Source organism: Saccopteryx leptura, chromosome 3 (genome assembly GCF_036850995.1).
Source record: "Saccopteryx leptura isolate mSacLep1 chromosome 3, mSacLep1_pri_phased_curated, whole genome shotgun sequence".
Classification (NCBI taxonomy): domain Eukaryota; kingdom Metazoa; phylum Chordata; class Mammalia; order Chiroptera; family Emballonuridae; genus Saccopteryx; species Saccopteryx leptura.
The window spans coordinates 70,080,162-70,104,621 of NC_089505.1; the positions used below are offsets into that span (position 1 = coordinate 70,080,162).

General features: G+C 49.9%; 1 protein-coding gene and 1 pseudogene across 1 annotated transcript; one reads left to right on the forward strand and one right to left on the reverse strand.

Annotated features, from left to right (window-relative positions):
- The first annotated feature begins 489 nt into the window (after positions 1-489).
- On the forward strand, positions 490-8,435 carry LOC136399280 (cytoplasmic tRNA 2-thiolation protein 1-like; annotated as a pseudogene).
- A 121-nt stretch (positions 8,436-8,556) lies between these two features.
- Positions 8,557-13,587, reverse strand: LOC136399269 (sialic acid-binding Ig-like lectin 5). The gene is given in 9 exon segments (XM_066374314.1): positions 8,557-9,612; positions 10,165-10,246; positions 11,018-11,117; positions 11,863-12,120; positions 12,260-12,307; positions 12,569-12,811; positions 12,814-12,846; positions 13,056-13,427; positions 13,505-13,587. Coding segments are annotated over 9 exon segments (1,368 nt in total). The 5' UTR covers positions 13,542-13,587; the 3' UTR covers positions 8,557-9,417.
- Positions 13,588-24,460: the final 10,873 nt, after the last annotated feature.

Sequence of the window (24,460 nt, forward strand, 5' to 3'; positions counted from 1 at the left end):
AGAACCGCCGCACGGGCATCTGGGGGTCGTAGGCGGGTAGATCCAAAGCCTTCTGGGAGTCGTAGTTCATTTAACTACTTCCGCGTTTTCCGGGAGCTTGGACCTTCCACTAGCACAGACTGAGCTCAGGTGTCCCTTCCCGCGGCGGGCTAGTCCCGGCCCTTTGTCGCGCTACCGTGTAGGATTTGATGGCCTCCATATTTCTCTCCCGCGAATTCCAATAGGAATCCCTGCGGAGATGGCGCTCCTCTCCGTGATCCCCCAATGCCTGTTTCCCGGCGGCCCTCCAGGTGAAAGTCCGAGCTACCACTGTTGCTCACCTGGATCTTTGCAGAAGCCTCCCCACTGTTTTGCCCTTCCCACTCTCCAACCTTACTCACACCTAGCAGCCTGAGGGATCTTGCTAAAATACAAATCAGATCGCGCCCTCCACAGGTTAAAACCATCCAGTGATTCCTGTTTCATTAAAGAAAAGTGCAAGCTTCTCACTCTGACAACCTCCAAGGCCCCTACCCTCTCCCGGTCAGCCACAACACAGATTCCAGCCAACTGAACACAGACAGGTCCCGCCCTTCAGGTCCTTTGTTTTTGCTGTTAACTCTATCTGGAACATTCTTCCCATCCTGATCTAATTAATGCCTGACGCCTCATCCTTCTATTCATCTCAGACGATAATTCCTTTTTATTATTCCTCATATTTTTAAAAGTATCTTAGTTATTTCTTACTTGTCCATGGGTTGGTTCCTCTACTAGACTTTAGTCCTTGCAACCTTTCCTGGTAATTCACTGCAGTGGTCCCAGTGCCTAGGATCCACTGAGTTATTTGTTGAATGAATGAATGGTTAAACTGAGGTTTGAATGCCTGCCTTGAACAGTGCTGAAGGAAGAGTGTTCCAGGCAATGGGTTTTCACTGGGTGCTATCCAGGCACCCTCCCCGGAGGCAACGACCCCACAATTCAGAACCAACTGTAACCTGCCTCCTCCCTTCTCTCGCAGTCCAGGGGAAGCCAACCCCTCCCATCGTGCCCGGACCCCGCGATGCCTGCCTCGCAGTGCGCCTCCTGCCACAAGGCCCGCGCCGCCCTCCGCTGCCCGCGCCCGGTGCGGCGCCTGCTTCTGCACCACCTTCGAGACGAAGGTGTTGCACACGGTGGTTGCGGGCCACCTGCTGCCGCCTGGCGCCGCGGTGGCCGTGGACGCCTCCGGCAGCAAGGACTCCACAGTGCTGCGCGAGCTGGCGCCGCGTCTGAGCATCTCGCTGCAACTGGTGGCCGTGGACGAGGGCATCAGTGGCTACGGAGACGCGGCGCTGGCGGCCAAGCGGCACGCTAGGAGCTGCCGCTCACCGTCGTGGCCTACACTGACCTCTTCGGGGACTGGACAATGGACGCTGTGGCCCGCAGCACGGCCGGCTCCGGTCGCAGCCGCTCGTGCTGTACCTTCTGCGGGGTGCTGCGGCGCCGGGCACTGGAGGAAGGGGAGCGCCTCGTGGAGCCACTCACGTCGTGAGAGGTGAGCATATGCTCGATAATGGGAGGAACTTCGTGGGAGGATCGGGCGCACGCGTGGACGAGGCCAGGCACTGAAAAGGGGCTGAGGTGCATGCCCTAGAAGTGAAAAGGAGACCGTGGGTATGTCCTCAGTGGAGGTTTTCAGTAAGGGAAAGGGGACAGTGCCCTCTGACGAGTCAGGAGCATGGTAAGGGTGGGTCCGTGGGATGGGGAAGGGCAGGTGTGGTAAGCTTTTGAGTTAGGGCCATCATTTTGGCGCGCGCGCGCGCGCGCGCGCACACACACACACACACACACACGCAATGGCAAATAGAAAGCTGGAGGGGTGCCCTCTAGGGGCTAGCGCTGTGATTTTTTGCATTTTTAACTGACATTCTTTAGGTTTATCCTCACAAAAGGAAGGTGTACAGGACTGTGTTCCCATCTGTGGTTTGAAACGCAGCTGTGTCTTTTAACTCCTTTTCTGTCTCAGCTTTGCCTCTCTGATAACTCTTATTCTCCCCCAGTCATTACTTTAGCAGATAATTATTGACCATTTATTGTGCACGAGATACAATCTATGTAGCCTAGAGCAGGGGTCCCCAAACTTTTTACACAGGGGGCCAGTTCACTGTCCCTCAGACCGTTGGAGGGCCGGACTATAAAAAAAACTATGAACAAATCCCTATGCACACTGCACATATCTTATTTTAAAGTAAAAAAACAAAACGGGAACAAATACAATATTTAAAATAAAGAACAAGTAAATTTAAATCAACAAACTAACCAGTATTTCAATGGGAACTACGGGCCTGCTTTTGGCTAATGAGATGGTCAATGTGCTCCTCTCACTGACCACCAATGAAAGAGGTGCCCCTTCCGGAAGTGCAGTGGGGGCCGGATAAATGGCCTCAGGGGGCCGCATGTGGCCCGCGGGCCGTAGTTTGGGGACCCCTGGCCTAGAGCAAAGTACCTAACCTTGGTTTCCTCTTTTGTAGATTGGGGATATTGATAATATCTGGGTCCTAGAGATGTTAAGAATTAGATGTGTGAAGCACTTAGACTAGAGGCTGAAAGGCAGTGACCACGATGTAAACGTTTGCTGTTATGATGCACAGCATAGCCTCTGCTCCTGCCCAAGTCTCACGTATAGAATTGCAACCTGATAGGTGCTAATAAGGAAAATTACACTTGTGAGTTTGCAACAGGAGGACCTAGTGCAGGGAGAAAGGTGGGGATTAAGGAGGCATTTCCCGAGTGAGCTGAGACCTGAAGGCTGCATGGGTAAGGAGGTGAAGGACCAATGTACAATAGTTTGGAAGAGGTGTTCTGAACAAAGGAAACAGCTTATGCAAAGGCCCTGAGGAGAGGATGTTGAGAAGCCCCAAGAAGACCCAAGTTTTACTGTATAGACTCAAGTATAAGATGACAAGATGCAGAGTAAGATTTAACTTAAATGTTTTGGTGACTGTTAGGTAGTGACAATGACCTAATGCATCTCAGTGACTTGCATTCCCAGAGGCACCTGGGACTCTGCTTAGGTGCCATTTGACTTTTCCTGTGCAATCACGGAAGCGCACTGAGGCTGAAATGGTACTTGTAGCGTGAAGCACTTTTACTCCCTCCGTGAAAGGGCACCTAACACAGGGCCTGTCTGGCCCAGTAGGTGGGTGGCAATGGGGACACCCCAAGTTGCTCCTTGGGAGCCTGTCCTCCCGTTTCTCATTGTGTCCATCTCTGCTTCCACCGGACTGCCCCCCCTTGTCCCCTGGGTCCCCTTGACCAACAGCGCCCCTCGCCCCCTCCTGACCTGCCCCCCATCTCCTGCAGGCCACAACGCCGACGACATGGCAGAGACCGTGCTCATGAACTTCCTACGGGGCGATGCAGGCCGGCTGGCCCGGGGCGGGGGCCTGGGCTCCCCGGGCGAGGGGGGCGCCCTGCCGCGCTGCCGCCCGCTGCAGCTGGCCTCGCAGAAGGAGGTGGTGCTGTACGCGCACTTCCGCCGCCTCGACTACTTCTCGGAAGAGTGCGTGTACGCGCCCGAGGCCTTCCGCGGCCACGCGCGCGACCTGCTTAAACTGCTGGAGGCTGCGCGGCCATCGGCGGTGCTGGACCTCGTGCACTCGGCCGAGCGCCTGTCGCTGGCCCCGGCCGCACGGCCCCCGCCCGCCGGCGCCTGTTCGCGCTGCGGGGCGCTGGCCAGCCGCGCGCTCTGCCAGGCCTGCGCCCTCCTGGACGGCCTGGACCGCGGCCGGCCCCGCCTGGCCATCGGCAAGGGCCGCCGGGGTCGCGACGAGGTGGGGCCACCGGGGACGCCTCGGGAGCAGGAGCAGGAGCAGGTCCGAACCCCGGCCCCCCAGGCCGTCCCCACCTTCTAGGGAACAGTTCTCCGTTGGGATCCGACCTGGGAGCCAGGGAGCCTGTAGATGACTGGATAAACCCCAGTAACCTCTGCGCAGGGCTTCGGAGTGAAGTCAGGATGGGGACGGAACCGGTTACCCGTGACCCTCCGGAAGATGGGCCGGGGCTCCTGGGTCTAAATCAGGAGGGGACTTAACAACTTCCCACTTCTGAGCGAGGGAAATTAGAGGGTTGCTTGCCTCGTACTCCGCCAGGGTCTCAGACTGTCCAACTGTGCACCAAGGATTCCTATTTGTAGCGGGGTCAGCGCAGCCACCTGACTTGATGGGCACCGGTCACTCACAGTAAACACGGTGCTTCTCTGAGCCCCGCGCAGCCTGCAGGCGCCGCCCCCTCTCGGTTCATTCGCATCACCTCATTGGCTGTAGCATGAGCACTGGCAACTTCATGAGATTACCTGGCTGGGCGGAACCAGGGTCTGCCTGGGGCTCTTCAAGACGGTGGAATTGCCCCCTCCGCCCTCACACCTGAATCTCTCCTGGTGGCCATTTGATGGGTGAGGAGGAGCAGCTGGGTGGTCTCCCCAGACCTCCGCTTCTGGAGTAGAGCTGAGTGAGCCTGGTCAGTGACGCAACTTCTCTGGTCTTCAGCTTCCTCCTCTGGAAATGGAATCAAAGTCCTCCGTCAGAGCGCCATGGTGAAGATTTGATACAGTGCTCTGTAAACCGGGCTGACTTGGTTGTTCACATTCAGGTTTGGCCACCAGGGGGCTCTGGGTTTCAGGGTTGCTGTCCTGCTGGTCCACACTGTGTGAGGTCTAGAGTTTCCTGCCTGACCCCTGGGGAGACTTGGTGTTTTCAGTCCCACCTCCAAGCTTTGCTGGGCTGATCCCTTGTCAGGAATGCCCTCCTTGTCCCATCTTCCTGCTCAGATCCTCGTAGGTCCTGGAAGTCTTCCTGATACTTCCACCCAGCCCAGGCCCCTTCCCTTGGGTCTGACCCTCATGTGTGCCCATCCACACTTTTTGGGTCTCGTTTTTCCTACTTGGACTGAGATTTGAGGGCAGAGACCAAATGTCCCTCCCTGCCAGATAACACAGCATCACTCATACATTTATTGAGCTCCTAATGTGTGTAGGGGTTGGTGGAAAAAAAGAAAAAGAAGAAGAAACAGGTCCTGGCCAGTTGGCTGAATGGATAAAGCATTGGCCTGGCATGTGTATGTCCGGTGTTCGATCCCCCAGTCAGGACACACATGAGAAGCGACCATCTTCTTCTCCTCCCCTTCCTTTTCCCCTCTCGCAGCCAGTGGCTCGATTGATTCTAGCATCAGCCCCAGACTTGTTAGACTTGTTCTAGACTGCTCTAGACTGCTCTGGAACCCAGAGGGAAATGTTTCAACCAGAGCCTCAGAGGATGCCTTGTGGATTCCAGTCAGGGCACTTGCGGGAGCCTGTCTCACTAATTCCCATCCTCTCACTTAGAAAAAGAAAGGAAGGAAGGAAGAAATGTCTCACTGTGGAGTTTACAGTCTTATGGGAGACAGACAACAGAGAAGTAAGTATGTTCTAGAGGATCTGATAGTGAGTGCTATGAATAGAAAATGAAGGACTCTCAGGGGAAAGGCTGTGAAGGCTGCTTGTTATTTTAGTTTGGGAGGTCAGGACTTTGAGGGGTTAACTTGGGCAGAGACAGAAGTAAAGCAAGGTAAGTTTCTAGTCATGATCAAACGTCTAATGTCAGAACAATACTTATACTGGGACCAAATGGGGAAAAAATACACACACATACAGAGATATAACAATCTATTGGATGACATCAAAGAGCAACCAAGGTAGCCAGGATCCAGAGAAGAGGGAAGTTTTTTCTGCAATAGGGGCCAGAAGCAGCCAGAGCGAAGGCTAAGAGGCTGGGAATCCAAGCTGAGTTTTCAGCAGTGTCATGGGGCCAGAGACAGTAGTGTCTGGAGCTATCAAGGCAGTTGGGACTCGGGGCCAGAATCCTGGGGGAGGGAAGAGCTCTGAGGTGACCCCACATGGTGCTCATACTTTCCTGTAGGCAGTGTCATGGACCTGGGTAAACAAAACTTGATGTTAGAAGACACAGTAGAATTACAAATTAGAGTCAGGTTCACGAGCAAGTCGGGCCATCCGCAAGAGACCAGTACCCAGCTCCAAACTGACTCAGTCCCACACAGGATTAAAAAAGATGCTTCTTGGTCTGCTTGCCAGGAAGCAAGAGTAAGAGAGCCCTAGCCACACGCTCCTATTTACATTTGAAGTGGCTAAATTAAACTTAAAGCTCCATTCCTCAGCCCTACCAAACACATGTCAAGTGCTCCATGGGCAGATGTGGCCAGTGGCTGCCAGAACATTCCATCACAGAAAATTCCATCGCACAGTGCTGCTCTAGACTGTTCTGGAACCCAGAGGGAAAATGTTTCAACCAGAGCCTCAGAAAATCAGTACAACTTTCATACAAAATATCCACTATCCGGTAAAATGTTTACAAGCATGACAGGCAATAGGACAAAATGGCTGAACACCAAGAGCAGAGACATGATCACAGGTGATCCAGGTGTAGGAGTTTCGGGCATAGACTAACACACCATGCCAGAACCAGTAGGTGTAGAGTCTGCCAGAGAAATACTGTGAACCCCACAGGTAGGAATAGCAGCAGGGCAGGTGGACACACAGACCCTCCTGCACCCTCACTGATTCCTGCACTCAGAATTCACAGTCACCCTGCTCCTGCAGGGACCCAAGCAACACAGAGGATCAGTGGCAGCCCCTGCCCTTCCCTCACCTGTCCACCCCCCTCCCCTCAGCCCACTCACCCCCCACAGCAGGGCCAGCAGCAGTGAGGGCACCATGTCTGACAGGGCAGAGTGGGTCCAGGTCCCTGTGTCAGGGAGGGAAATGCCCAGTTGTGGGGTGGGGCTGACGAAACCCTCAACCAGAAGCCTTGGGTGACAGAGCTGTGGCCAGGCCTGGAAAGGGGAAGTTAGGCTTCACAGGCAATGCAGGGTAGGGTGGAGATTGATAAATCACCTTGTCTCACCTCCCTGAATAACTCCAGCCTGCAGGATATACCACGGCCCCTCAGAGGCTGAGATTCTTGTCCAGATGTGAGTCTGAAAGTGACCACCTTACAGATGATGTTTATGTCAAGAGGACCACTTGTCAGAGGACCACTGCTGTCTGAGTTGGTCCTAGGGGCTTGAGGGGACCCACCCTCTAGCCAAAACCACTGAACATTATGGAAAATGATAATTATAAATTTCCTTTAGACCACTCAGGTGCTGGCAAGAAAAAAAAAAAAGAATTTAGACCCAACTCCAGTGGAGGGTGGAGCCCAGGGGGGAAGCTGAGCACTGAAGCCCTTTGTTCTGAGGTGTATTTGGGGACCTGGGATGCACAAGTGTTGGTCCTCCAGGGTTGGAGTGTCGGTGGGAGAGCAGCGGTGCTCAGGCCCCCTCAAAACGGGATGTGTAAATAGAGCTCTTTCTCCATTTGGCGAGGACTCAAAGGCTGGACCACACACAGCAGCAAATTTGCCACCTGAAACTCAGAAAACTATCTTCAGACCCCTCACGAGCTGGGTCTCCTTGCAAATACCCACCAAGGGCTCGAGCAATTGTGGAAACAACCTGCAAACCACTGCTCTTTTATGAAAAAAAGAAACTTCATAAATGTTTTCCCAAATTTGACAAAGACATGAAACAGTTCAGACCTCCCAGTAGAAAGCTGTGTGATTGAATGAAAGTTTCTTAAGCTATACAGGAGAAAATGAAATATCAGTGAACCGTGCTGGAGGAAATACTGAATTCTCTTCTTTATATTATATAAATATAATGTTATTATAAGAATCAATGCTTATTAAAATAATATTAATTTTTAGTACCATTATTCTCCTATAAAGAGACAATCAAAGAGTATCAGTCAAAACTGTGGGGAACTTGTGTTATGCAGGTGGACCAGACAGGTGGGCCACACTGCTAATAAAAATCGCACTTTTTCAATTGGGGAATAAATGGTGATGGACAAAGACTTGACTCCAGTGTCACCCCAATAAATTCCATTTTAAAAATTGTAATTTTTCTGAGTTGTCTTATATTTTGGTTTTCAGCATTTTAGCTTTTGTGACTTGATGTGATGTGTTTTCTTATTTCAGGAAAATTCATGTGTGTCACATTTTGTATCATTTTTAAAGCAGTGATTTCAACATCTGTATAAATATCAGGCTCCACAAAACCTGGGATTGCCCTTGCGGTGGGGAACAGGTGAACATGAGGTACCCAGCTCTACCTCCTGTCACCCACGATGCCACATCATATGCAGTGCTGAGAGCCCTACAGGATAAACTATGGTTACAACGGACCTATGGACATAAAAACCCCACCCTTTAACTTCCTCCTCCCCTCTGTAAAGAGAGCTTACTTCCTGCTTCTTTCTTGTCCGGTGTGTGCACAGGGCTGTCTAGGGCTGCATGGACAGCATAACAACTTTTTTTTTTTTCCCTGAAAAACCCCTTTTTGGTGATGAAGTACCTAATCAGCTTTTGCTTATGGTTGACCGGCTGTGGAAAAGATCACAGTGGGGCCTGACCAGGTGGTGGTGCAGTGGATAGAGCTTCAAACTGGGACGTGGAGGACTCAGGTTCAAAATCCTGAGGTCGCCAGCTTGGGTGCAGGCTCATCTGGTTTGAGCAAGGCTCACCAGCTTGAGCCCAAAGTTGCTAGCTTGAGCAAGGGGTCACTCACTCTACTGTAGTCTTCGGTCTAGGCACTTATGAGAAAGCAATCAATGAACAACTAAGGAGCTGTAATTAAGAATTGATGCTTCTCATCTGTCTCCCTTCCTGTCTGTCTGTCCCTATCCCTCTCTCTGTCTCTCTCTGTCTCTGTCACCAAAATAAAAATAGAAAAAGAAAAGATTGCAATGGAGCCTCTAAATGGGGCAGGGAAGGGACTGGCAGTCAGGAAGTGCAGGAAGAATAGACAAGTGAAGTGCGCAAGATGACCCCAGTGAGACAAGATACCAGGTCCAGGGGCTGGTCTCTCCCTGAAGAAGCTATGAAAACTTCTGAGATGGAAAATGGCTTGAACAAACTGCCACCCTGTCTTCTGTGCCTGGTGACCCCTGGCATCAGAAGAACTTGCCAGCAGCACCTTACTGTTCAAGAAAAGAGAGACCAGCAAGCCCTGAGCACACACCATATGACAGACCTCCGTTGGTTGATTTCCATGCGTTAGTCTATTTCATCCTCACAACCACCTTTGAGAAGAATGCATGAGCTCTCTGTACAGAATGGGAAACTGAGAAACAGAGAAGTGAAGTCAACTGTTTGATGACAATGCCTTAGGGAGCACTGAAGCCTGCATGTGAGCCCAAGTCCCTGTCATCCCGTCACCTGTCTTCTCTGCCCTGCCTGGGGACGCTCACACAGTAGTTAATGTTGATATTGTCACAAGGTCTCCTCCTGCTGCATCAGTTACTCCTGACTTCTTCAACCCCAGAGAGGCCGTGATGCCTGCGGCCGGGACCGAGCTCTGAGCGAGTCCTCACTTGCTTGTCTTCTTGATCTCTGAGTATTCAGGGGAGCTGGTGGCCCCCTGGTCCTGAGGCTCCTGTGGTTTCATCCTATGAAAGTTGAGGTTGGCATACTGGAGCTCCTGCTGCTCCTCTGATGGAGGGGCGTCTCCAGTGTGCAACATTTCATCTGGGAGCCTGTCTGGCCCGGGGTTTTCCCTGGAACCCTGAGTGAAGGGGGGAGAACAGTGTCAGAGAAGAATAAGGCAGACATGGTCCCAAGGGGAAGTTGGGCTGATGGAACACTTTTTCATTCATCCTCTTACTCCATATACATTTCTCATGAACTCAACTATTCACTCTTTCTTTGAAAATTTTCTAATACAACAATTGACTAGAAAATATCCATGAATTAATATTCACATTTCATCCTCACAAAAACCCAATATGAATGATAACTTTATTGCCTCCATTTACAGATAGGGAAACTGAGGTGAAGAGATGTGAGGTAACATGCCCATAATAAATAGAATGTAACAGCTTTGGGGAGATGGTTCCGGCAGCCTGTACCCAGCAGAGGGAGGTGGGCTCAGTGGTCAGCAGGGTGGGCAGGAGGCTGACCATGGGCTCCGGGAGATGGAGGGAAGTCAGCTCCCAGCTGTCTGTCTGGCTGACCACAGAGGGGCCGGTTCGGGGAGATGCTGAGGAGCTCAGTCTGGGCTCATTGAACGGACAAGCCCCGCCCCCACACTGCATGAGAAGACACCCCCACCACTCACCCAGGTGACCGTGCCCACGACAGGGTCCTCACTATCCCTGATCTTGGGTCTCCCAGCTGCTGGGTTCCCGCGGGCTCTCACTCTAAGGGAAGAAGTCAGCAGCCAGAGTGGCTCAGGCACAGGTGGGCAGCGGCCCCCACTCCCTGACAGGATGACTGAGGCACCCAGATCCTGGGACCAGACTCGGAGACCTTCCTGACATGCAAGTGAGATGATCAGGCGTTTGTCCAACACTGAATTTTCATCACGAAAGACCACTTTTACACACAGAAACTTGTACACAAGTGATCATAACAGTTTTCTTCACGATTACCAAAAAGTAGGAACAGCCCAAATGTCCATCAATAAATGAAACGACAAATAAAAGGTGCCCCATCCATACCATAGAATATTACTTGGAAATAAAAAGTAAGTACTGACACAGGACCCTTGACAATGGGTCTGGGAACCATGCTCTGGGAAAGAAGTCAGTCTCAAAGGACCATGTACTGCATGAGTCCATTCACATGAACTGGGCTGAATGGGCAGTCCTGAGACAGGACATTGTCAGGGGTGACTGGGGCTGGGGTCGGTAGAGGCAGGGTGACAAAAGATGTGGGATTTTTTCCCTTCTTTTATTTTGAGCAAATAACATTTTAAAGTTGATTGTGGTGATGGGTGCACAACTCCATAACTAAACTAAAAGCCATTGAATTGTACACTTTAAATATGTGGAAATTTATCTCAGTAAAGCTGTTACCCTGCCCCCTCAAAAAGTTCCTTCTGCTACTACTCTGCTCTGTTTTTGTGGGATTCAGTGATTCTTTATTCTCCTTACAACCCAGCTCCCTGTATCCCCGGGACACAGACTTACATGTAAAGGAAGAGGAGACACAAGCACAGGGACAGCAGGGCCATGACACCAGCACCTCCAAGAGCCGCAGGAACCACTCCTGCCTGGGACACGGACTTCCCTGCAGAGGAGAGGGCGTGAGACCACCCACTACAGGACTCAATCTCTTGTCCCCCACCTCCTTGCAGAACCCGCTGTAGGTTCAGTTACTGCAGGAATTGGAGGGCCCTGTCCTAGCAATCACTCCCCTCCAGGCCGGGCCCCGCCCCCAACTCGATCTTCTCAGTGACACACTCCTGTCTCCCAAAGACTCTGCCCTCCAAAGACCCAACTGGTCAGCAGCAGGACAGCGGCGCTCTGGGCCCCGTGGACATTGCTGGCCTCGCAGCTGAGTCTGAGGCCGGCGCTGAGCTCCCAGCTGAGGCTCAGGGAGCTGTTGGCCCAGGGCCCCGCTGAGCGGGAGGTGACCCTGCAGGAGGCATTGCTGTAGAAGGAAGCCTCATGTTCTCCTGGGAGGGAAATGCTCTTGACCCCAGAGGAGAGGGCATGAGACCACCCACTACAGGACTCAGTCTCTTGTCTCCATACCACATTGCAGAACCCGCTGTAGGTTCAGTTACTGCAGGAATTGGAGGGCCCTGTCCTAGCAATCACTGTTCCCCTCCAGCAGCCCCGCCCCCAGCCGCCAGCGCAGGGAGGGGGCCGGCTGGGCTCGGGAGGAGCAGCTGCAGTAGAGACCCTGGTCCTCCCAGGAGCAGGAGGGGCCCAGCAGCTGCGGGGGGTCTGTGGGGACGGAGAGCAGGGTCAGCGGTGCCTCTGCCCTCCCAGGACCCAGGTGACATGCCCCCACGTGTCCCCACACTCACAGACCACGGAGAGGCTGAGAGAAATGGTCTGGGAGCCCAGCGGGTGCCGAGCCTGGCAGGAGAACTCCCCTTCTTCCGCAGTCCCCACGCGGGGCAGCTCCAGGGTCGCGGTGCTGGAGATGGGGGTTGCGTTCAGGGCTGGGGACCCCCGGAACCAGCTCAGCTCTGCAGGGGGGTTGCTGTCAGCCTCACAGAGCAGCCGCACAGCCTCGCCCTCCAGGATGGGCAGGGAGAAGGTGTTCTGCAGAATCTTGAGGGCTTTGGGGAGAGAAGTGCAGAGACAGTGAGACAGAGAGAGAGAGACGGGGGGGGGGTGTGGAATACAGAAGCAGGCACCCACTCACTGGAGGTCACCAAGGACAGGTCCCTGCCCCAGAGGGTCAAGGTTCTTTCCTACCTGTGACATTTCTGAAGGAGATGCCTATGGTGATATTCCGGGGGGCATCTGAGACAGAAAGACATGGCCCCACTTCAGAGGGAAGAATCAGAATGTATGTTACCCAAGGAGGGGCGCTGGGATCAGAAAGGTGGAATTACTGTCCTCTGGTCCATCTCCAGCTACACTCAGATCCATGCATGAGTGTTCTCTAGTTTAGCCTCCCGCTATACACATGTGCACGCACACACACACACACACACACACACACACACACACACACGTCAGTCCCATTACTCCCAGGGACACCACCATTCTTACAATACTCACAAAAGACATTGAGCCAGATGGTTCTCTGCACGGTCACCAAAGGCCATTGGCGTTTGACCTGACAAGTGACTTTGGTGCCATGGTCCTGCGGCCTCGGGGTGAAGGTGAGCACTGAGGAGTTGAGGGTCTGAGGGTTCAGTGAGTCAAGAGCATTTCCCTCCCAGGAGAACGTGAAAGGGCTTCCTTCTTTGCAGGCTCCTGGCAGGCTGCAGGTCAGCTCTGTGGGGCGGCCAGACTCCAGAGTTCCAGAATATGGATGTTGGGTTTGTCTGTCAGGGCTGAGGAGGAGAGAAGGAGGTGCTTGGACCTCAGTGGTTGGGGACCACTGAAAGGGTCATGTGCCACAGGGCTCCATCTCACCCCAGGTCCTGAGTCTCTTCTGACCACCATGAGCCCAAAGCCTCGATCAGGGAGTGTCCCAGTGTCTTGTTCCTGTTTTAAGATCTGGTCCCACTTCCCTGGGTCAACTCCTGGGCCCCTGCTGTACCTGTCACCCGCAAATTCAACTTCTTATTATATTTCCTATAATAGCTTCTCTCCAGTCTGAAGTAGTAGATTCCTGAGTCACTCATTCTGGCATCTCTGATGCTCAAGGAACAGTTGTTGGTCCCTGGGTCCGCGAGGAGGAATCGGTTCTGGAACTCCTTCTTCACTCTTTTACCTCGGTTGTTTGTGGCCACAGGATCAGCATAATTTGGGTAGGCCCCATTCTGGTACAAGGACGTATAAATTGTATAATGGGAAGGAGACGAACTCCCCGGGTAGGAGAAGGAGCAGGGCACGTGGACGCACAGACCCTCCTGTACTGCCACCGATTCCTCCACTTGGAGCTCATAGCCTGGCTGCTCCTGCAGGGACCCTGCAGAGACACGGAGGCTCAGAAGAAGCACCCACACCTTCCCCTCCTGCCCGTCCCCCCTCCCTCGGCCCACTCACCCCCCCACAGCAGGGGCAGCAGCAGCAGGAGCACCATGTCTGTATCTGACAGGGCAGAGCGGGTCCAAGTCACTGTGTCTGAGACTGAAATGCCCAGCTGTGGGGTGGGGCTGAGGATGCCCCAACAGGAAGGGGAACTTGGTCTCCACAGGTCGTGGGGGATGTGGTGGGGGCTGAGAAATCATCCTGTCTCACCTCCCCCACCCATCCCTGCAAGTGGATACACCCAGGCCCCCAGAGGTTGAGAGCCTTGTCCAGATGTGACTCTGAAAGTGGTCACCTTACAGATGAGGTTTAAGTCAAGAAGGAGGTCACTCCGGGAGCATTGCGGTCACAGCTGGTCCCAGTGCCTCAGGGGGACTCAACATCCAAGTGAAACTACTGTAAGATCAAGGAAAAGATCATTTTAAATTTTCTTTAGACCACTCAAGAGCTGGCAAGAGAGAAAGCAATGTAGACCCAACTCCAGTGGAGGGTGGAACCCAAGGGCAATGTTGAGTGTTAAAGCCCCTTTGCTCTGAGGGACTTTGGGAAACATGGAATACACAAGTGTTGGCCTTCAAGGCTTTGGTGGTCTGTGGGACAGCGACAGTGCACCGATCCCCTCTAAATGGGTCATGTGGTGGGAGATCTCGCCCCAGTCACAGGGGACCTTGAAAACTGAACTTCAGCACAGCAAAAGATTTGCTGCCTTAAAGCTCAGGAAACTCCATCTTCAGGACCCCCACACACTCAGCCCCCTTTTCAAAGCCCCAGCAAGTGCTGGCGTGATGTGTGGGAACCACCTGCAATCCTACTGCTTATTTTTATGAGAGAAAAAAACTTAATCAACATTTTCTCAAATATGATAATGAGGTGAAACAGTTCGGACATTCTCAGTAAAAGTTGTGTGATTGAAAAAATATTTATTAAACTACACAGGCAATAAAATATTTCAATCAAGCATGCTGGGGGAAAACTAAATTCTCTTTTTATTCTCTATATTATATAAATATAATATTATTATGCAAAAATATTTATTAATATAATTTTAACATTTATTATGATATAAGAGAACTGTTCTCCTATAAAAGGGCAATCAGAGGGTATCAGTAAAAAACTGTGGGGAGCATATGTTGTGCAGGTGTCCCAGACAGGTGTATCATACTGCTAATAAAATAGTCTGTACTGGCTCTGGCCAGTTAGCTCAGTGGTAGAGCATTGGTCTGAAGTGCAGAAGTCCCGGGTTTGATTCCCAGTCAAGACACATGGGAGAAGTGCCCAGCTATTTCTTCACCCCTCCCCCCTTTCCCTCTCTCTCACTCTCTCTCTCTTTCCTGCAGCCATGGCTTGACTGGAACGAGTTGGCCCCAGGATGGTTCCATGGCCTCTGCCTCAGGCTCTAAGAAGAGCTCAGTTGCTGAGCAATGGAGCAATGCCCCAGATGGGCAGAGCATCACCCCCTACTGGGCTTGCCAGGTGGATTGCAGCAGATCCCAATGGGGGCGCATTTGGGAGTCTGTCTCTGCCTCCCTTCCTTTCACTGAATTAAAAAAGAAAATAGGCTGCACTCTTTCTGAATTGTCTTATATTTTGGTTTTTAGCACTTTAGCTTTTGTGACTTGATGTGATGTATTTTCTCATTTCAGAAAATTTCATGCGTGCCACATTTTGTAATGTTTTTTCAAAGCAGTGATCTCAACATTTGTATAAACATCTGGCTCCATAAAACCTGGGTCTGTCCCTACCCTAGGAGCAAGTGAATAAGAGGTACCCAGTTCAACTGCCATGCACCCCGGACTCATCATATATTGTAAAGAAGATTGTCTTGTGCAGGCAAAGCTAAAGAAAGCAGGATTTCCATGATTGTGCCCCCACAGTGAACATCACTGAGCAGTCTAGCAAATCTCAAGCTGGATTATAAAAAGACAAGAAATAATGAGCATTGGTAAGAATGTTCAGAAAGGGGAACTATGGTCTGACCAGGCGGTGGTGCGGTGGATAGAGCATCAGACTAGGATGCGGAGGACCTAAGTTTGAAACCCCGAGGTCACCAACTTGAGCGTGGGCTCATCGGGTTTGAGCAAGGCTCACCAGCTTGAGCCCATGGTCGCTGGCTTGAACCCAAGGTCGCTGGCTTGAGCAAGGGGTCACTTGGTCTGCTGTAACCCCCTGGTCAAGGCACATATGAGAAAGCAATCAATGAACAACTAAGGAGCTGCAACGAAGAACCGATGTTTCTCATCTCTCTCCCTACCTGTCTTTCTGTCCCTATTTGTCCCATTCTCTATCTCTGTCACACACACACACAAAAAAAAAGTGAAAGGGGAACTATGTTGCATTGGTTCTGGGAATGTAAATTGGGGCAGCCACTATGTAAATCAGTAAGGCAGTTTTTCAAAAATTAAAAATAGAGCTGCTCTATGATCCAGCAATTCCACTCATGGGTATTTACTTTGAGGAAATGAAAATTCTCACTTGAAAAGACACATGTGCCCCTATGTTTACTGCAGCATTACTTTACAATAGGCAAGATGGTGAAGCAACCTAAGTATCTGTCGATAAATGAATAGATGAAGAAAATGCAATATATATACAGAAAGACAAGTACCATATATTCTCACTTGCATGTGGAATCTTTTATATAAAAATTGAAATCATAGAGAGAGAAAATAGATTGGTGGTTGACAGAGGCAGAGGGCAAGGGTGGGCACAATAGGTAAGAGTGGTCAGAGGTATAAACTTCCAATTATAAAGTAATTAAATTATGAGGACGTCATATAGAGCATGGTTACTGTAATTAAAAACTGTAGGAAAATAGCGAGATATTAGACTGCTCTGAAATAAGACTTTGGTGTGGACTCTGGAACGCCAAGTCCTGTGTGGGTAGAACACTGCCCCAGCAAGCACTGATAATATTGTTTATTGAAAACAGTTGATCCCTATAACTCCTTTCCTTTCACTGAATTAAAAAAGAAAATAGTCTGCACTCTTTCTGAATTGTCTTATATTTTGGTTTTTAGCACTTTAGCTTTTGTGACTTGATGTGATGTATTTTCTCATTTCAGAAAATTTCATGCGTGCCACATTTTGTAATGTTTTTTCAAAGCAGTGATCTCAACATTTGTATAAACATCTGGCTCCATAAAACCTGGGTCTGTCCCTACCCTAGGAGCAAGTGAATAAGAGGTACCCAGTTCAACTGCCATGCACCCCAGACTCATCATATATTGTAAAGAAGATTGTCTTGTGCAGGCAAAGCTAAAGAAAGCAGGATTTCCATGATTGTGCCCCCACAGTGAACATCACTGAGCAGTCTAGCAAATCTCAAGCTGGATTATAAAAAGACAAGAAATAATGAGCATTGGTAAGAATGTTCAGAAAGGGAAACTATGGTCTGACCAGGCGGTGGTGCGGTGGATAGAGCATCAGACTAGGATGCGGAGTATGGAGGACTTAAGAAAAAACACACATGACACAACATAGAGAAAAAAATGGGAACAGGGGACTCGCAGCTTCCAGGACTGATCCCAGATCTCTGCAGCCTCATTGTATTTATTTGTTGTTAATGTTCAGGGTTTCATAAAGAGGAGCCACAAAGGAATGAGGCAGCAATAATACTGCAAGCGGAGGACCCCAATCCCTCCAGAATTGAGGTGCCTTAGAGAGATCAGTTATACAATTTATTAAGCAGAAACATGACATCATGCATAAGAAAGTATGAGTTAATCATCTTTCTCCCCACGAATCCATTCTAGGCTAATTTGATCCAGGTCCTGCTAATTTGCTTGATGAAAAAAGACACAAATAAATGTTGGAGAAAAGCCAAAGCGCTGAGTAACTTTCTGTTCCCATCCTGAGGAAGTGAAGGTCAAGACCAAGCACACGTGACTAAAGGCAGTCTTGCCCAGGGAAGTCCCAAGGACACGGATACTTGGCCCTGCTGGAGATTTCTGCAGGTCAGAAATCAGACAGTAGTTGGTGTGATGTTATGTCTCACAAAGAGCAAGAGAAATCTAGTCAGTTTTGCAAAACTAAATAATAAAATTGGACACTGTATTCTGTTTGTTAGTTTCTTATGCATGATGTCATGTTTCTGCTTAATAAATTGTATAACTGATCTCTCTAAGGCACCTCAATTCTGGAGGGATTGGGGTCCTCCGCTTGCAGTATTGTTGCTGCCTCATTCCTTTGTGGCTCCTCTTTATGAAACCCTGAACATTAACAACAAATAAATACAATGAGGCTGCAGAGATCTGGGATCAGTCCTGGAAGCTGCGAGTCCCCTGTTCCCATTTTTTTCTCTATGTTGTGTCATGTGTGTTTTTTCTTAAGTCCTCCAGCGCCTTCCTTTCATGCACACCCATTGCCGAGCTGGTCATGGCAAATAATAGTAGGTGTTAATTATATATTAACATATACATAATTATAATATAATAATAAAGTTATTACTACTGTGATGTGTATTCAAAAATTGCTAATAGAGTATACTGCTAAAAGAGAAAATTGGCAAGTTCTCATCACAAGAAAAAAGTGTATAACTCTATGTGGTGATAAATGTTAATAAGATATGGTGGTGAACACTTGAAGTATATACATTAACCGAGTCATGTTGGATACTTGAAACTAACATAATGTTATTTGTCGTTAAATTTGTAATAATACATCTAAACACTAAAAATAACTCAAGCTTGGTCCTGGGATTAGATTAGAATGGTCAAAGAATTTCAAGCAGAGTTCCATTTCTGCTCCATTTGTGTTTCAATATTAACATAACAAATTTTTACATTAAATCCCCATTGCTGAAATACACAGTGGGGCTTCTGTGTTCCCGATGGGCCTTTGACTGACTAAATCTCAAGAGAGAAAAAAATTAGAATTGGTTGCTTTCAAATGTCTTCATCATAAAACTCACAGCTGTCTAGAAATACAGTAGAATTTCCCTAACCACATAAAGGGTGTCTTCAGCAAACATTTTTTTTTTTTTTTTCTGAAGCTGGAAACGGGGAGAGATAGTCAGACAGACTCCCGCATGCGCCCGACAGGGATACACCTGGCACGCCCACCAGGAGCGACGCTCTGCCCACCAGGGGGCGATGCTCTGCCCCTCCGGGGCGTCGCTCTGCCGCGACCAAAGCCACTCCAGCGCCTGGGGCAGAGGCCAAGGAGCCATCCCCAGCGCCCGGGCCATCTTTGCTCCAATGGAGCCTTGACTGTGGGAGGGGAAGAGAGAGACAGAGAGGAAGGAGGGGGGGTGGAGAAGCAAATGGGCACTTCTCCTATGTGCCCTGGCTGGGAATCGAACCCGGGTCCCCCACACGCCAGGCCGACGCTCTACCGCTGAGCCAACCAGCCAGGGCCTTCAGCAAACATCTTACCTAATGCAGTAGCATCAGATCCTAGTCTAGAAAGGCAATTACAATAAATAAAAGCTACAAAAGTTGAAAAGAAAACAAAGCTATCTTTCTTCATTATGAATGTGTATACAAAAAAATGCACAAGTATATACAGGTACACTTGGCTTAATAAGAGAGTTAGCAAGGTTGCAAAACACAAAATAAAATTATAAAAATCAAATACATTTTTATATGACATTATTAAAGACATCAGCTGTTATAAAAGCTGCCATAACAATAGCATAAAAATTTATGATATATCTATTCCAAGATGTACATAACCAAGATACAATATGTACTTCCTCCATGGAGGGAATTACACATTTGTATGAAGGAACATTTAAGATGTAAATAAATGTAATAATATGCATGTTAATGGATATAAAAGCAATCTTGTGTAAAAGTCTATGCCATCCAAATTAATCTGCAGATTTAAAGCAAGATGACTTCCCAGCTACCAGTTCACTTTTATGAAAATTACCTCTGCTCTAAAATTTATACTGAAGCATGCTTTTACAAATTGAGGCAATGCAATCATGGGGAAGAACAATGTATAGGCACGCTCACAGGTGAACCAGGTGAAAGAGTTTCATGCAGGGACTTTGGCATCAACATGTTCAAGGGAATAGACACTAAAAGGGGAATGTCACAGTCAAACCGAAAGGCACACAAGAAGAAGCAGGCAGGATGGTGTGACCAGTAGCAGACTTACCCTCCTGCTGTGAACACCTGCCAAACCAGACAGAACATGGGAGACAGTTTGCTCTGCCTTGTTCCACATGTAGCCCATTCTCCCAGTTGCCAACCCTGATGACAACACCAACATCAAGCCCCCACCAGCCACCGCAGAGGGTGGGCACACAGAGCAACAGCTTTCTCTAGAACTTTCGGGGAGCTTCCCCTTCAGACACCCACGTTGGCGGCTGGACATCCTGGCTTTTCACACTGGCGGCTGCTCTCTCGTGTCCACACACACCTGTGCTTCAGGGGAGCTGCTTTGTGATGCGCCCTCTCCCCTCCTGTCCCCTCCAGGACATCACTTCCTGGCCACTGTAAGGAGCCTGTAAGGTCAGGGTTTTCTAATAAATCCCCTCTTCTCAGAGTCCTTTCGGTGCTGTTCCCTGGCCACACTGTCTGATGCAGCTGGGACAACTTATACAAACACTTTAGACTCTGGGTGGTGTTTTCTTCCCCCAGAGCTACTTCCTGTTGCTGATAGCAGGTGGGTCACTGTGGTCCACCAGGGATTGAGGGAATCAAAAGCCCAGATTCCTGCCTTTTGCATTTCTACTGTGAAAATTCTTGTTTCATTGACTTTGAACATTTAAATTTTTTATCCAGCTTTTCTAGATTTATTTATTTATTTGTTTGTTTGTTTATTTATTTTCTGAAGTGAGAAGCAGGGAGGTAGAGAGAGACTCCAGCATGCACTCGACCTGTGTTGGAGACTGAATAAGCCAACAGGGCATTTTGCAATTTGAATATCTTGGGGACAGAAGTGTTGGGCCTAACCTCCCACCTCACTTGCCTGACTGAGTTGCAGGAAGCTGTGCTTGATTCTCGCTCATCCTGCCCATGTTCCCCAGAAGGGCTGGAAGCTAGTTTCTTATTGGTGTAAAGTTAGATTTGACTAGTATGGTGGCGGTTGTCTTTTAGTTGCCTTGGAAACTCAACTGAATTGCTAATGGACCATGTTTTTCCATGAATAAAGACGATGCTGCTCTGGGGGCAGCTATGCTGCGGCTCAGGAACAGTAGAGACTGTTGGCAAGCCACGGCATCTTCCCAAACCCATCCAGTATGTGTATATCTTTAAGTCTCTGTCTATCATTAATTCAATTTCATACTTTTCCCACTCGAGACCCCAGAATTGACTTGTCGTGGCTGGCTTGTGACAGATGGGGATCCACCCAACATGCCCATTAGGGGATGATGCTCGGTCCATCTGGGCCATTGCTCTGTTGCAAACAGAGCCATTTTAACACCTAAAGAGGAGGCCATGGAGCCATTCTCAGCGCCTGGGCCAACTTTGCTCCAATGGAGCCTTGGCTGTGGGAGGGGAAGAGAGAGACAGAGAGGAAGGAGAGGAGGAAGGGTGGGGAAGCAGATAGGTGCTTCTCCTGTGTGCCCTGGCCATAAATTGAGCCGGGGACATCCTAACTCCAGGCTGACACTCTACCACTGAGCCAACCAGCCAGGGCCTAGATTTTTCTTTTCTATGAGGAAGGTTTGAAAGATCATGGCAAGCTACTGCCAGAATCATGTCACCTGAACTAGAGAATTTGCTAAACTTTCTTCCATGCTCTAAGTGCCTCTCTGCTAAAGTTCTAGGAGGTCACCCACTGAAGGGCTTCCCCAGAGGTCTTGTTTCTCCCAGGACCAGTTAGCCTGTCCTCAGCTCATGAGACACAGCACAGGATTGTGAGCTCTATGATGGCTCCAGCTTTGGGTCCAGTCTCTTTGCCTTCCCTGCCCTGGGTCCCACACACCCCACCCCGTGTCCACTTCCAGAGCCCACCTCAGTGAGGACTGCTATACTTACAGAGAGTTATGGGGTCCCTGTGTCTACATCTGTGCACTTCTTAAGCTTGGGGAGCAATAGCTGGTCTGGGGGTGTCTCAAAGGAGGTGGCTTTATCCAACGCTTTTGTCACCATGTTAGACACTGTTATGTATGGTCACTGGAGCATCCGGTGAGGGGATCTAGAATGAACCAGATGTGAGTTCACCTGGGGATCTGGGATGGAGAAAGTGTAAAGATGCACAGGCCTTTCAGCCTCATAAGATGTGTGGTGGACCGAGGGTGACTCAGGGTGAAATCTTGCCAGTAAAGGTTGGGTATCCTACTCCCTACCAGACACTGGCATGAGTGGTCAGGGTCCCCTTGTGTCCATACCTTCCCTCAGTGTCTCCAAGATGTGGATATCAGGTATGTGAGTCAGCACCAGGAAGGAGAGGGATAGACCAGAGCTCAGGAATATATACCAGGGGTCTTTCATGCCAACCCAATCCTCTCCTTGAGGCTCCGACACCACCTGTCACATTCAGAGATCATGTATTCTATTTGTGACAGTATCCCCCAAGCAGTCTTTTTCTCCCAAAGGAACAATGACCTGCTCTCCCCATCCTGGCACCTCTGTTTCTCAGGGAGCAGTCATAGGTGGGGGTTCCCAAAGACGTGGAGTCAGCCCAGTGTCATTGGTCATCTCCTGCAAGTTTGACCTTGTCTGTGAGAGCACAGGAGAGTGATAGTGCATGTGGGCACCTTCTTTAAATCAGAAGATGTAGACTGCTCCAGAGTAAAACCATACATTTCAGGATGAGAGGTCAAAGCATAGAGATACACAGGTACTTAGTCCTACGTTTCATCCTCAATGCTCATAACTGCAGTTTCTACCCTGCGTGCTTCTGTAAGTTGTATCTCAACGGAGACCAAGAAATACATTTCATAGCCTTCTTCCCCCTACACTGTTACAGTAGGGGTGGTGGCAACAGCTTCAGCTTGGAGGGGGCAAGTCTTAGACCCCTGATATAACCAGACCTGTCTCTTCTCTCAGGAGATCAGGGGCAGCTGCAGGAGCAGTGAACATCTAGGGCTCTTTCTGAATTGGGCTTCCCCCAAACCTCCCCTCTGTCAGGAGCCTCCATTTCCCCAGTGACAACCAGGGAAGTGAAAGCTGAGCTGTCTTCACCCCAGGTCTGGTGATAACCTGTCAGGGTGACCACTTTTCCTGCCACTCCCCACTCATGTCACCTGTCTCAGGTGTTCATCCCCACCTCTCTCAAAAATGCACAGAGCCTGGTTTCTCTCTGTTCTTGCAGAATTCTCGAAACATCCCTCTGGGAGCTGCAAGATCAGGCACCCAATTTTAACTGAAACCAAATCCTGTCTCTGTTCTGCCCACAGCCCAGGCCTGGTCACACAGGAAGCCTCAAGAAAGGATGGTTGAACTCATACACATCACGAGGCACCTTTTATGGTCAAAGGCCAGAACTGAGACTTCTGATCCTGACTCCAGCCCAGCCACAGACGTGACTGTGTTTGTGGGTTTCTGGTGTCTGCTTGAGTTCAGAAAGCCACTGGACTTGTGTGTGGCTCTTAGCCTATTCTTGGGGTTCCCATGAGTCCTGATCTCACACCTTTAGCAGGATTGCTAACTTCTAAACAGCCCCTTCATCTTCACAGGCGCTCTCCTCTTTATGGTATCTATTGAATCTTTCTCTCTTTACCTCACCTCATTTCCTCCTGACCTTGCCTGGCTTGCTCTGCCCTTTAGGACATCTCTCTCCATGCTGTGGTCCACTGAGGCCACAGCCTTTCCCCATTCTGAATACTTAACATTCATGCAGGTTGCACAAAAACTTAGAATATATTTGTGTGACCTATAGGATCCAAATATAGCGTTTCAACCACACTTCTGATACATCATTTTTTCATTTGAGCTGAATCAGAACTTGGCATACTGCCAGGCATGGAAAAGGCTAATGGATCATGCTTTTTGTTGTCCAGAGCTCCGTGACAGTCTAAGGAAGAGATTAAAAGCAGGAGCAAAATATCAACCCGCTCTTGTGAAGGAGGAAGTAAGGGGAGGAAGGGCAGCCGTCCGACATAGAAGGTGTTATGGAGGAGTGAGGGTAGACTCAGCCCTTAGGAGCTAGGGACACAATGGCCTCTGAGAAATGCATTGTGTCCTATTCCCTAGGTCGAGGAGGAGCTCGGGGGTGGGGGACTAAAGAGCAGTATGGCTGCACCTCTGTCCTGAGGGACAGAATGTCACCAGCCTCATTCCACAGCCTCACATCTGCATCAGACAGGCCAAGGCTCTACATCCAGGGGGCGCTCCATCTACCCTGCCAGACCTGGGGAGCACCCTGTAGAAGGTTTAGCGCTGTCCGTGGTCCTGGAGCACACCTGGGCTCAATTCTGTCAAAGACCCCAATTCATAAACCCAAGATCCTGAGACTTAGGCAGGCAGGGCACTTTATTGGGAGGGGATTTTGAAAGGCTAGTTCCCTCTTGGGAAGGAGTCAGAAGAAGATGTGAGAGTGGTCTGGGCTCATCTCCACGCTTTTCCTTTCACCTCTCTGGTGATCTTATTCTTTCAAACTTGTGGTGCCTCCAGCGTGCTCTCTGTTACTGAAGGGGTGGATTACACTTAGCATTTGCCACTGAAATGTCCCTAAAAGAGGAAATTCTGCAATGAATTGCTCCATGTCTTAAGGGATCTACCAAGCTAGTCAGGTCACTACTAAGAATTAAAATCAGGCCCTGGCCAGTTGGCTCAGTGGTAGAGCATCAGCCTGGCATGCAGGTGTCCCGGGTTCGATTCCCGGCCAGGGCACACAGGAGAAGCGCCCATCTGCTTCTCCACCCCTCCCCCCTCCTTCCTCTCTGTCTCTCTCTTCCCCTCTGGCAGCCAAGGCTCCATTGGAGTGGAGTTGGCCCAGGCGCTGAGGATGGCTCTATGGCCACTGCCTCAGGCGCTAAAATGGCTCTGGTTGCAACAGAGAGACACCCCAGATGGGAAGAGCATCGCCCCCTGGTGGGTGTGCCAGCTGAATCCTGGTCAGGCGCATGCAGGA